Source organism: Aptenodytes patagonicus, chromosome 10 (assembly GCF_965638725.1).
Source record: "Aptenodytes patagonicus chromosome 10, bAptPat1.pri.cur, whole genome shotgun sequence".
In the NCBI taxonomy this organism is placed as follows: domain Eukaryota; kingdom Metazoa; phylum Chordata; class Aves; order Sphenisciformes; family Spheniscidae; genus Aptenodytes; species Aptenodytes patagonicus.
In genome coordinates this window covers 12462673-12476517 of record NC_134958.1, presented here as the reverse complement: position 1 = coordinate 12476517, position 13845 = coordinate 12462673, and the positions used below count along the sequence as shown (strand labels likewise).

The 13845-nt window shown below is 42.0% G+C and overlaps 1 protein-coding gene across 2 annotated transcripts; it reads left to right on the top strand.

Annotated features, from left to right (window-relative positions):
* Positions 1-903: 903 nt before the first annotated feature.
* On the top strand, positions 904-13799 carry INTS14 (integrator complex subunit 14). 2 transcript variants are annotated; one of them, XM_076348083.1, is made up of 12 exons: positions 904-992; positions 1432-1698; positions 3072-3179; positions 5022-5177; positions 6523-6641; positions 7078-7220; positions 9620-9712; positions 10764-10908; positions 11163-11296; positions 11398-11516; positions 11892-11957; positions 12934-13799. In XM_076348083.1, exons 2-12 carry the CDS (start codon positions 1477-1479, stop codon positions 13183-13185), a joined length of 1557 nt encoding a protein of 518 aa, XP_076204198.1. In that variant the 5' UTR covers positions 904-992; positions 1432-1476; the 3' UTR covers positions 13186-13799. The 2 variants fall into 2 exon arrangements, with proteins under 2 accessions (XP_076204198.1, XP_076204197.1); XM_076348082.1 differs by lacking the exon at positions 904-992 and adding an exon at positions 1194-1319.
* Positions 13800-13845: the final 46 nt, after the last annotated feature.

The following is a 13845-nucleotide window of genomic DNA, read 5'->3' as shown; positions in this document are numbered from 1 at the left end:
TATCTTTGTCTGCTACTACAGGTTATTCTCAGTATAAGGGCAGGCGATTATCTCCATTACAAACTACCAGATGAAAGTGCCAACCATGAGACACGTATTGTTCTCACGGCAGCTATGGAAGAGAGCAGCGGGGGTAAATCACACCGGTCCCCTGCATGGACCAGTGGTCACTTAAACAAGACAACTCACACGTAGCTTCATTTTGAGGCATCTCGTACGGCTGACCAGACAAGCAGCTCTGCTGGCCTTTGCCACAATATGAGTCTACTTCGCAATGCCAGAGGGAGGTTTAAAACCCGCTGTCCCCTGGACAAATCCCTCAGCTCCTGCACCACGATCACCGAGGCAGAGGGACGCTGCAGGGCCCAGCCCCTCGCTGGCAGAGCCACCCGAGGATGGTGTCAGTAACTCTTTCGTACCAAGCGGCACTGATACGGTGCAGCTCCACAAAGGAAGAAACAACAACATTCCCGGCCAAAGATATAATGCTCATGAAAATCCAATCAGCAGATTTGTTACAGGGGAATTCGAAAGTGATGATTTGATAATTTTAAAGCAAACTGTTGTCTGAATAGACAGTTTTGCAGGGGTACATCCGAGCTTTGCAACGGAGTTTATTGAACCCCCTATCCTTACTCCCACGTTTACAGAGCTGGGAGAAGGAGGCCCACTAGCCCGTTGGGACGCTTACGCATAAACTCTTCTCTGTGCATAGCAGTCTATTTCATGGTGGCAGTACTTTTCCACAATACGGGCACCTAACTGAACTGCTTTCCCTAACGTATGCAGTATTACAGACTTCTCCTGCTTTTACTGCTGAAAACACCCTTTTTCCCGGCCGCCCCCGCGGGGCGGCCTGCTGTGGGAAAGGCTGGCCGGGGCCGTGGGGAGCGGCGCCCGGCAGCCGCGGCCCGGCCCCTTCCCGCCTCGGCCGCCGCGTTCCGGGGGGGACGCTTTCTGCGACGGACCCATGGCGGCACGGCGGGCTGGGGGTGAGCGGCACCGTTTCCCTTCCCCCTCTCGCCTCGCTCGCCTTTCAGCCCCCGAAACACCCCGGGCCGTCCCCGGGGGAAGGCTCCGGGGAGAGGGCCCGCTGAGGGGGAAGGCTTGGGAGGGAGGGCTGGCTGCCTGCTGGGGGTTCCCGGGCCTCTCCTCGGCCCTCGGGGTGCCCCTGCTGCTCCCTTTCCCTCCTCGAGACTCAGCCCTGGCCGCGCTCACCGTTTCCAGGCCTTTACAGCGGTTGGATGTGCTGTGTGTGGTTCAGGAGCAGATCTGTTGACTTAATCTGTGCTAAATCCCACGTTTTGGGGGGGAAAAGGGTAATTGTCACTTCCCCTGCTGCACAGTGGGGTCAGTTGAGAGGGCGAGACGCGTTGCCTCATAAGTGCAGCTTCAATAATCGTGTGGCCTTTTTCTTCCCCCTCCATGCAGGGGATCACTGTTCTCCGCGACGGTAGCAGAGAGGAGCAGCTCATCATGCCGACGGTGGTGGTGATGGACGTGTCGCTCTCCATGACACGGCCGGTGTCGGTGGAGGGCTCCGAGGAGTACCAGCGGAAACACTTGGCTGTTCATGGCCTGACCATGCTGTTTGAGCACATGGCGACCAACTACAAGCTGGAGTTCACAGCCTTGGTGGTGTTTTCATCACTTTGGGAGCTGATGGTGCCCTTTACGAGAGATTACAACACGCTGCAGGTAGGCTGCATGAAACACAAAAGCAGTAAGCTGTCAGCATTTAAAAATAAACCAAAACCCCACGCATGTTTCCAAATCATGGTGAAATTGTGTGATTTCATATCGTCCTGTGCACAACGTCTTGAATTGAGCATTTTATCTGTATTTTAAGGATAAGTGAAGTCAATGCATTTGAAACGTTTTTCTACTTCACAAATTGTACCTTTGCAGGTGACCTCTGGAGTGCGGTTATTTAAGTTAAAAGTGGGGATGAAGGAAAGGGCTGCCTGATGAAGCTCTTAAAAATGCCAGTGGTTCTGTGAGGTTCACACTTTTGTCTGTAGTTGTTGATTTGCTCTTGATAAATGATGCAGCAGACAGGACCATTAGAAAGATTCTGAGTCAAGTGATTTGGTATAGAGAAGATGCTTTTAAGAGTGTGTACCAGTTGAAGCAGGGCAAGAATGAGAATGAAGTGATTTTAGGCCTCGCAGATGCAGTGGGAAGTTGGGAGAAAATGGAAGGGATAAAGTCCAAGAAAGAAATTTCATATGAATGCAGTAAGGCACTGAAAGTCTCTGAATCCAGTAAAAATTGTACATATGTATCCGGTTATCATGCCTAGTATCGAGACAAAATGGTATGTCACTGTCACAGGGCACCACGTTTTAGGTTTGTCAGTTGTGAAACATACAGATTTTAAAAGATATTGTCTGTTACGTTTGCATTTTAGCAGATGAATGCCAGTGCATTCTGTTTGCTTTACTTCCCCCTGCCACTAAGAGTTCATCTGAGGAATTTCTGAAAGCCACGAATCCAGCCAAACTCCTCTAGCATGTTAGTTTTACAGCTGCACCCTTGTTATGATGCTGTGTTAAGTGTGAAGTTTTTATTTTAAGGAGAAAAGCTGGTTTATGGTTATAGAAACAGGATGCAGATAGGAGTTTTGGATTCTGTTACTCTCTCTGCCAAAGAGTTTTTGTGAGACAAGCTCCTTGTGGCGTACTTTCTGAATCCCTAAGAAGTTAAAGTTGCTCTGACAGCTGGGAGGATTTTCTAAGCTAAATGTTTCATGTTAGGCATTGCTTCAAATTTTGACTTTACTGTTTCTTTGAGACATGCAAAGGATTTTTTTTCTCCCAAAGAGCTGTGTTTGTAAAATTACTGTTTCTTCAAAGTCCGCTTTCATTGTTGTCTCATGATATCGTTTGCTATTTCTTGTATCTTTCTTTTTTTTTTTTAACTTTGCAGGTTGTATAAAAGAACATAGCACTTCACCTTGTGTTACAACGCAAAGCAAACATACCGACTTACCACAGAACTGTGAATAACTTTTCTGTGTTTCCTGGTAGTGATATTTCACCCAGCAATGACAGTGGTGTTTGTCTTTACAGGAAGCCCTAAGTAACATGGATGATTATGACAAAACCTGTCTAGAGTCAGCGCTGCTGGGGGTTTGTAATATTGTCCAGCAGGAATGGGGTGCAGCAATTCCTTGCCAGGTACGACTGATTTCACTGTTCTTAGGATCCAACGTATACTTAGTACTCCCTCTAAGTTGCAGATGGAAACGTAAATGTAATTTGGAAACTTTGAATACTCTCAGGCACGCTGGTGCTACAGGAAGACAAAGAGTTAGTATTTTGGATATATTTGGAATATGAACAGAAGGTGATCTTTATTAAAATATTCAGCAGCAAAAAACTAGACTGCTTCCTGTCCAGCGTATTATTGTAGTGGAGTGGATTATAAAATCCGGCCCAAGAGTACTATTTTGGAGGCTTGGCATTTGATCTGGATGCAATCTCTGTGCCAGGAGCCTCACTCAGTTTGGAAAGGATATCGTCACACATACAGTAACCTTTCTCCTCCAGTACCTGATGGTTTCCAGGGCTTGTAACAGTTCCAGGTCTCAAGCAACAGCATGGGACTACTGCTGAGTGTGTGTTGATCTGTCTTCTTTCCCTAATGAGTCATTTGGCATGCATCTGCTCACACACTCCATTCAGCCCTTGCAGCTCTCAGCCTTCTGAATTTCCTGCCTCTTATGGCAAAGTCTGCTTTTAGCCCTCAGTTTTCTGAGACACTTAAGAGCCTGTTGCTCTTCGTGTTAGGATTTAAGTTCAGTAATTTTGCAGCTCAGCGAGCTAGGAAGATGTCTCAAGCAATATTCCTTAAGGAGAAAAAGGATAGAGGTTTATTGTCTAGGCAATGTTTCATAGTCTAGCAAGGATAAAAGGCACCTTGGAAAAGCAGACATTCAAAGCAAAGAACCAGAAGGATGTAAAAACCAAGCATAGATTAGACCTCAGCAACTTGGTCTCTCGTTTGTGTCATGGCTCATTTTACTGGAACTGCAGGTGCTGGGCTGATGAAAGGCAGTGGGGAAGGTACTGTGCGGAATCTTGTAATAGTGAAAAACATTACAGGTGAGCAACAGTTCAGATGGTAACTGAAGCGACTGCAAAAGGGAGAGATTGAGCATGAAGAGAGAATACAAATCTGGACGTAGCAGTTACATATTGAGTTTCAATTGGATTTAATTTTCCTTACCTCTCAGCCAAAAATAATGCCTGCTCTTGCTGTGCAGTGTTGAAAGAGCAGCTGTTTTACTACTCTGGAAATGACTGGGTCTCAGCTGAGTGAAAATAGTTCCATTGTTCAGCATAACCTGTTAGTGCAGCTTTCTACAAGGAGTGACTTTGGACGTGCGACTGAATGGAAAAATACGTATTTTTGCTTTAATAGTTCTGCTGCAAAATGTGAGCATACTGCAGCTGTATTTGTTTGCAAAGGGTTAGGGTAATTAATACCACCTTTTGTGTGGCTTCTGTGGCTTGTTGCGGAAGTTGGGTTGCCCTCCAGATTCTGCAGAAGAAATGGTCATAGTTGGCCTTTATCTTCCGTCTGAAAATAAATAAATAAATAAAACCCGAAGTTCTTGAGTCCAGCAGCAGCAGGCTGCATTTTTGGCTGTATAGTCACTGTTTTTCTAGTGTACACTTAAAAATGGCCATGTTTATGCACAGTATGGTGTGTTTCTGGCTATGAAATTGACATTTTAGTGCAGTTGCCTAATTACAAAAAAATGTGTATTTACCATGCACGTAGTTTAAATTGCAATGGTTAAACCTTCAATTTCTCATTTATGTACCTGTTTCTGGAAATTTTACTCGCAATTCTTTCCCCAGCTCAGTGGAGGAAATCCCCGTGTGAGCCGGGATTTTCAGTGTAGAAGTGCGTGCTGCTAGGAAGGCTACTGAATTGTGTTGGTGTATAGTTGCCCTCTGCAGACAGAGGTGTGTCTTTACTTGGAAATGCTAATCTATCCTCTTTCATTCAAGGTTGTTCTTGTCACTGATGGCTGCTTGGGGATCGGCAGAGGCTCCCTACGGCACTCACTAGCTACTCACAACCAGCGAAGTGAAAGCAACCGGTTTCCGTTGCCTTTCCCATTCCCATCCAAGTTGTATGTCATGTGCATGGCAAATCTCGAAGAGGTGATGCCTTTAACACATACCACCTTCTTTATTACATTGGATAATTACTGTTCTTCTCTGAACTAATGATCGGGTCAGCACAAAACATACTTTGATGTTCTTGTGCTTAGTTTTAAAGTTTAGTTGACGTTCTGGTGCTTAGCGTTAGTTACTCGGTGAAATTTAACTGTAGTATCTTTTTTAAAGTTTATTACTGCACTATTATTATCTACTACTATTGCATTATTATCATAATCTTTACAAATCATGTCAGTTTCTCCTTGGGGGATATTATGCAATTTTTATTTCTCTGTTGATATTACTACCTTTACTGCATTAATGACATTGAATGGGTTTTGGGTCTTTTCTTAATCTACAGTTAAATTCTTGAATTAATTACTTCTATTGCAAAGATGGTCAACACTTAAAACAGCAATAGCTTTATGTAGAAATGTGAGTGAGTAAATTTCTAAAGTCTCTAAGCCAGTGTTCAAGCCAACTTCCCTTAGTTTTGAAGGAAAGGTGACTGTTTTCTTTCTCTTCAGGTACCTTTGAAAATCTCAGTATCAGCTTTAAAAATCTTCACAGTAGTTAGAATTCTGTTGAATAAAAAATGTTTAAAAAGAAGCCTATATAGACTGAAGTTCCTTAGATTAGGTTTTATTAATAGCATTGCTTTTGACCTGACACCTATATTCTTCTGTCTATCACAGAAGGATTTTCTACTTAGGCATGCAATAGATATTTCAGCTTCAAGGTCTTTATCAAGGATGATCCTCTTGATTAAGCTGATGGATTGAAGCATTGTTTAAACATCAGAATAACTGGGAAAATGTTTGAAATAAATCTTCTATTACTGATAAGTTTAGGTGCTTTCACAAGCATTCTCTAAGAACTTCTCAAAAAGAATTCTATCTGCCTTCCCTCCTAAAAATTATATGATCCTGAAGGTGCTGGAAACTTAGCATTACCAATAAAATGTTATACTAGTTAAGGCATTCCTGTGCTCCTGAAGACTGAGAGCTTCTGGGATTTTTGGTTGCTTGAACCTGCTTTCAAAGCAGAATCTAACATGATGAAGCAATGTCTTGGGAGTTGGACTCGATGATCCTTATGGGTCCCTTCCAACTCGAGATATTCTATGATTATTTCATCTGGTGTAATATAAATGCAACATAAGGAGTACATTTCCTGGGAGACCAAGAGTGTTGGTTTATTCAGAAAGGAGTGAGATAACAAAAAATCATGATAGCATCCAGTCAGATACTTTTTGCTGTGTTGTGTATATTTTCTGAAAACATACTGGTTAATAAAAAGAGAGTAAAAAGAAAACTTAATAAAAACATTTCACTTTATTTCTTTACAGCTTCAAAGCACGGATTCCTTAGACTGCCTGGAACGGCTCATAGATTTAAACAATGGGGAAGGGCAAATTTTCACCATTGATGGACCCCTTTGCCTGAAGAATGTACAGTCGATGTTTGGGTTAGTAGACTTGTAGATAATATGCCTTTGTGAAGGTTTCCAGTTAGTATCTGTAAAGGAAAACAAATATAATAAGAAGTCTGATGATATGAGGTGTTCTAATTAACCTTTTTTTCTTTTAGTTTATGATCTTGTTAACTGTATTTTCATCTTGACCTTCACTGGTTAAGGTCAATATTTATTTTAATCATTATGTAACCAAATCATAGCATCTGTTTATGATTAGCAGATAGAAGATACTAATTTCCACAATTATTGTTAGTTTGCCATCAGTGTGATAATATGCTGCTTTGTTTCGTAATTTAGCAATGCTAGAACTATTGAATTAACTCTAGTTAAAAAAAAAGTTTTGGGAGCTAAGTTAGTGTGCTTTAGACAAACTATTTTCATTTGCTATGTATTATGTTTTCCTTAATAATAACTGATCGTGTTCTAGAAAGCTAATAGACCTGGCTTATACACCATTCCATGCTGTTCTCAAGTGTGGCCACTTAACATCTGATGTGCAAGTATTTCCCAGACCAGAACCTTTCATTATAGATGAGGAAATAGACCCCATTCCTAAAGCAATTAATACAGGTAACAAATCTTCGATTGCTTTTTTACTTAAATCCATTTGATTTCTACCTTTTCACTACCACCTCTTATCCTGTATAGTTACTCTCTCATCCACTTTCTCTCTACAAGGATCAATTGCTGACTGTAATTTTTTTGGTATATGTGGCACCGGGGGACAAGAACATCATCCTGTTTCAGCCATGTGTACCTGATGAAAGGGCTGGAGTAGAGTAGAGGCACTTTCAAAGCTCAGGGTGCCAATTTCTAGGGGCAAAGACTGATGAAGACAGCCACAGGCTGCTTTCCATGAATACCCTCATAAGCTTCATGGAGGATAGGAGAGGCGTGTTGAAGAAGGGGCTGCATTTTGTGTTAGAGTTGCCTTTATCAGAAAGGCTCTGTATTATCAGGTGAGACAAACTAGCATCTTTCTGGAGGTTTCTTCAAGGAATCCACTAGGAGTGGAGTCGAGAAGAATTGGTGAGGCAGCGCAAGTAAAGTTTGAGATTTATGAAATCTTTGTCTGTCATCCTGGCACTTCTTACCAATACCAAGTTCTTTTTAAAAACAGCTGTGCAAAGCAAACCTTTCTCAGCCCTCCCATTAGTGGACACTTCACCCATGAACAGCAGGTAGTCTGTAGATAGCCCATGCCTGTGACTTGCCAATGGCTAGGTACGCTTCTTGGAGAGAATACACTGAACTTCACTGCTCTGCTTTAAGAATTAAGTTTGAACTGTAGCATCAAAATTGCTCTCAGGTCCTCAGCAGTGCACTTGGCCACATATGTTTTGTTGTTCTTTCCAGTCAGGCAGTAGAGTGCTGTGGCTCTTGAGCTAAAGGTTGGCAACCTCAGTGACACCCCAATGTGGCTAACTCTGCAAGGGAGCTGATGGGAGTTCCTGCTGGCTTTGTGCTATTTGGGAAGTGCAAAGAGAATGACTTGGTTAGATCGTATGCCCAGGTGTCCTTTCGGATAATTTCTTTTTTGTGAGTTTCTAGCTCTACGGGCAATTTCATTCCCTTGATCTGTCCTGTAGACTTCTTTTTTTCTGTGTTCATCAATAAAATGTGCATGTGAATAAGGACACAATAGCGGTAAAATTTTGCAAAGAAGTGAACTGCAACCCAGAAATTACTGCCACCAAGACTGCCTTGATTTCTTTGGGTTTTTTATAATTTGCAAGAGAAAAAACATTTCTCATTTGGGGTGTGATCGCTTCTTATTTGTAGTTGCATACTGTTTAAATAGGAATGAGTGTGTCTGTACCAAAATAGCAAAAGCAAAGAAAAAGAGCATGCAGTGTGTCTTGATGAGGGAGGCTTTGTGTTGCATTCAGTCTTAGAGTTCCTCCTGTCATTCCAAAGATGGGAATTTGGCATGAAGGAAATTTTGTTCTGTGTGCATTAAAATGCAGCGTATGGTGTGCTCAGCCCCTGAATTCCTCCATGGCTTTAATCAACTGTTCATTGTTCAGCTATGAGAAAAATGGATTGAATTGCCTTTGGGCCAGGTCCTTTGCTTGGGCTGTCAAGGAGAAGACTGTGCTTTCCAGTTCCAGCTGCAGTACAGGTTGGAAATGCATTGAATTTCTAATTGTGCCATACACATATGGACATGTGTGCATAGCTAGAGCACAACATGTGTCACCATGCTTCGGGTAGGGAAGAGTTTACAAAGCAGGTACTCTCTACACCTCTGCCAGTGTAGAGCTGGTCAAAGGCTAGGCCTAAGCCACACACCAAAACCTTCACGTGGCTAAAAGACATGAACCTGATACAACATTTCTCGCAGCCAAGAAGTGGGGAGGAAATCGGACAAGGCTGAGCATGAAGGACATGGCTGCCTCAGTCTTTTACCAGCAAATGCCCACAAGTCTGTATGAGGTAGAGCTGCATTTAAACTTCCAGTGGGCATATAAAACTCAAGAACCACAACTCAGTCTTCCCAGTCCTAGGAACATGCCCCATTGGGGCTAACCCTGCCAGAGAGTTGAATGGGAATTCCTGCAGGTTCTGTGATGCCAGCTGGAAGCTAGTAGATTTGGTTTAGTCTAGCTACACCCTTATACTTAAAGAAAACCTTTGTTTTCTCTCCTTTTGAATTTAAAATGCCAGTAGGTTGGGTACAGTGTAAAAAACACGTGCACAATTCTGTATTTGTCTCGCAGCACAGTTCATGGGACAACAGTATGTGTGTGATGGAAATTATGTTCTCATCTTAAAGTGTTACAGTATTATGTATGAATGTTTGTATCTTACTGACATCTAGAAACCCCAATGAAGGTTGGGGCTCTGTTGTGCTACCTCTAGTCACTGCTTCAGAAAACTTAGTGGTGTAACAAGTTGTAATGTTAAATTGACTCTGAATACATTTCAGCTATTTCCAAATCTGACTTAAACCTGTTGTCTCCCCACAGATCTGGAAATTGTTGGTTTTGTGGATATAGCTGACATTTCTAGCCCTCCTGTCCTGTCCAGACACTTGGTACTGCCCATTGCACTTAACAGAGGTGAGCAAGTTTTGTTTCTTTTAGCAAAAATTGCCTTAAACTTCCTTTGTAATGTCTGTGGTGGTTTAGACTAGAAGCACAGGTTTTATGCTCTATCAAAATGCCAGATGTCTCTAAAGACATGTTTGTGTGGTTTCATTAAAATTAAAACCTTGAACATAAGCTCTTTCTTTTTTTGACTACTGTGTTGTTTAGAAAGTTAATAGAGGGAACAGTGTCCTCATAGCATCATTATTAATAGAACATGCTAAACTTAAGGGTAAAAATATTTATGGGCCATGAAGTATGTGGTGCAAGATGAATATTTAATGCCTGCATCTAATTGGTTCTTGGAATGATTTGTTGTTGTGAAAAATCTGATCTTAATCACAACTAGATTGCTCAGTTGTACTTGAGCATTAATTGCTGCTCATTGGGGCCAAGTATATATGTATCTATACAAATGACTGGTGTAGGCTTTGAGGACGTGTGCATCAGCCTGTGATAAGAAGGACTTCCCCTTTCCTTTTGTCATGGCCTTGGAGTGGAGCAAAGAGAAAGTGGGATTTCTCTTGGTAAAGAGGAATGAAAGCTCCAGATATGCTTTCATCTCTCTATTAACACTCTTATCCTGCTAGGCCTTTCACCTTAGAAGATATTAACAGTTAAATCACAGCTGTATTCCAGCTGCTAAAACATAGTAAGTTTCTCATAATGACCACAAATTGCATAGGAGAGGAGGACTTGAAATTCAGGATGCTTTTGGTTCAGCAGCAGACGTGTATTTGTTGCCAGACTCTTGGTGCCGTTTCATTTCACTTCTAGTTTCTTCAAAGCTGAGGTTTTATTTGCAGTTTTTTGGTAACTGTTTTGTGAGTAGGATGCAGTGGAATATTTATATAACATTATAGTGCCACTTTGTCCAAACAGCTCATTTAGCAGCTGTTCGTTCTACAGAAGTATTAATTAACTCTTACATGGCAGAAAATACAGGGTGGTGTAATGGAAATTGAACTAGTGTGTTTGAGTTTATTCTTATGTTGTCTCTTTGTTTGCTTTTATTCTTCCCCAGAAGGTGATGAGGTGGGCCCTGGGATCACAGATGACACCGAAGATGAGAATTCAGCTAATCAGATTGCCGGGAAAATCCCCAACTTCTGTGTTTTACTACACGGCAGCCTGAAAGTGGAAGGCATGGTGGCTGTCGTCCAGTTGGGGTATGGAGCTGGATGTCTGCCTGAAAAATCTCTTACTTTGCTCATTTATGCTTTATTTGTAAATTATGCTTATTTATATCTGTATTCTGTACAGAACTCTGCACTGCTAGACAAAGCTGTGGATTTTTAATTGTGGATATGTTTCTGCCAGTATAAATTGCAAACAGTGAGCCTCTACACAGTGGGAGGGAGGCAAATTCTAGGCAAAGAGGGGCAAAAGATTTTCAGCCTTTGGAATTTGCTCTTTTCAATAGGCCAGAGTGGTATGGAATGCTCTATTCACAAGCTGATAGCAAGAAGAAATCAAACCTCATGATGTCGCTCTTTGAACCTGGTCCTGAGCCCCTTCCATGGCTGGGGAAGATGGCACAGCTTGGACCCATTTCAGGTACTCGTCACACTCATTTGAATAACTCTTAGACATTCAGTGTTGCATGAATGACCGTGCCAAATCTTAGTTAAGTCTGTTTATTTTCTTTTTTCTCCCAGATGCGAAAGAAAATCCTTACGGAGAGGATGACAATAGGAGCCCTTTCCCCTTGCAACCCAAGAACAAGCGCAGTTATGCACAGAATGTTACCGTATGGATTAAACCAAGTGGCCTCCAGGTAGTGATACAGGTTTTGGACTTGATGCTTTACCTTGATCACCAGTAGCCATCTTACCAGCAAAGTGGAGTCTGTGTGTGTCTTGTCTGTTTAATGTAATTGCTTTATTGCTTTTCTTTCATTTTTATAAACGCTGCCTCTTAAAATGTCATAATTAAAATGCAATCAGAAAGCGTAGCTTTCTGTGTAATGAAAGCTGTGTCTCCAGTGTAACATCTGGCTTAGTTTATTGGATTTAGTATAATTACTGTTTATGTTGCAGCCTTTGTGAGCTGCAGTCTTGTCCATGGTCAGGATAATTTAACAATAAATAGTTGAGGGTTTTTTCTGCAGCTTCCCCAGCAGTTGCCAAGATTTTTTTTTTCTTTTCTGCAGACAGATGTACAGAAGATCTTGAGAAATGCAAGGAAACTCCCTGAAAAAACTCAAACCTTCTATAAAGTGAGTAACGTTTCAGGCCAGCCCAAATTTGATCCACAGTGATAGCGGTGCATTTGACAGAGGAACAATACTGTCTGTGTCTGTGGTATGTTCTGTGCCGGTTTGTAGGGCTCTGCAAAAATATACATGGTTCTGTAAAGGAGACATCCTGGGTCTATTTTACAGACTAGTTAAGGTGAGACAAGGGGGTCTGGTTTTCCTGCCACCACGTTCTCTGGCAGGGTGGTATAGATGTGTCATGTTTGCAGGTGCCCCTCATGATCCCTGCTACTTCAGTGGTGAACTTCTTTGCAGATTTTATGCTGTTGTCCAGGCAGAAATAGAGGGATGAGAGACGAATAGGAACACAGATGTCATTCTGAGTCTGAAAACATCTCCTACATTTTTTCTACAACTGAAGCAGAGAAAGACAAAATTCCAGGCACATTTGGCCACATCGTAATAATCCATAATCTAGAGTGTAGCTGGAGGTAATTGTTGTTCCCCTTGTAAGCTTAGTGCTGAAGCAGTTTGTTATTGTAGCCCCCAGAGACTTCAAGAATGAATACCCTGCCTAAATGCACATAAGCACTTGTCAGTTTATAGTGAAGGAAAATCAATATATATACATTTTGCTGGACACTGTGGTTAAAGGCAGCAGTCAGTGAAGGCTAAGTTGGAGGCTGCTCCCAGCTGGGACACAGACAAAACAGGCAGGTACAATAACTGAATGCACAAAAGGGAAAAGGGAGAAGTGAAGATTTATAGGAGGGATCAAGGGAAAACCGACTGTTTAGTTGTGCCACTATCAATCATCTTCAGCCCTGAAGCATTTTTTATCTCGTGAGCAACTGGGCAGTTTCCAGCAGCTGTACTGATCACTCAGGTTATTTTCCTCTAAGTGAATAAGCTTGCCTTTAAAAAAAAAAAGTAAGAAAACCATGTTTTATGTAAAAAGGCTTACAGTGGCTTTAAAAGGAGTTTTCCTTCTTTGCAGGAACTTAATCGTTTACGAAAGGCAGCTCTAGCCTTTGGCTTTTTGGACCTCTTGAAAGGTGTGGCAGACATGCTGGAGCGGGAATGCACCCTGCTTCCTGACACGGCTCATCCTGATGCAGCGTTTCAGCTCACACATGCTGCTCAGCAGCTTAAAGTGGCAAGTACTGGTGCATCGGAATATGCTGCCTATGATCATAACATTGCTCCGCTGCAGACAGACTTTTCCAGTAGCAGCACTGAAAGAATGTGAAGTCTCCATTTAGGGAACTTCTATAGATTAAGACTCAAGTGGTTCAAATTTTCTTGTCCCGTTTACTTTCTAGGGCCTGTTTAATTACTGTTTGGAGAACTTCCTATGAAAATGCGGTCCCTTACCCGCATCAGTGCTCTCTAAATAAATGTAGCTAGTTTGTGGAGGCTTTAGTCAGACCTGGAAACTATGGAAAGTGTCCCAAAGTCAATTACTGTGTTGGATGATGGGTGGAAGTTATTCAGTACATGCGAGGAGAGAAAGAAAATGCCATCATAGGCAGCAGACTGCTCATGGCTTTTGGTCTCCCCAAAATGCGGTTACTACATAACTGAACTCACTGGTAAAAGTATCTTAAAAGGCAGCTACTATACTTTATACACTGACTTGATTAGTCCAAAGAAAACATGTGAGAATCGCTGTGCAAGATCAGATACACAGCTAATTTCAGGGTGTTGTCACTAATTTTATGCCCAACTTGAAAGCCAGTCTGTACTGCCGTAATGAGTTATCACTTGCATTGCCGTGCTTATGCTTGTGAAAGTAACTTAATCTTGTGAGACGTTTTTTATTTGTGTAATATTAATAAAGAGTAATTCTTCATGAAAATTTAAGTCAGATTTGTTCCATTTTCATAGCAACTAGGCTGTGTGGCCTAAA

What these genes read in the sequence shown, in the direction of transcription:
- INTS14 (XM_076348082.1), top strand. Translation starts at nt 1,245, where the DNA reads ATGTGCTGTGTGTGGTTCAGGAGCAGATCTGTTGACTTAATCTGTGCT. An exon ending in AATGTACAGTCGATGTTTGG is followed by an intron (nt 6,642 to 7,077) that starts GTTAGTAGACTT and finishes ATCGTGTTCTAG; the next exon opens with AAAGCTAATAGACCTGGCTT. An exon ending in GTGGCTGTCGTCCAGTTGGG is followed by an intron (nt 10,909 to 11,162) that starts GTATGGAGCTGG and finishes TCTTTTCAATAG; the next exon opens with GCCAGAGTGGTATGGAATGC.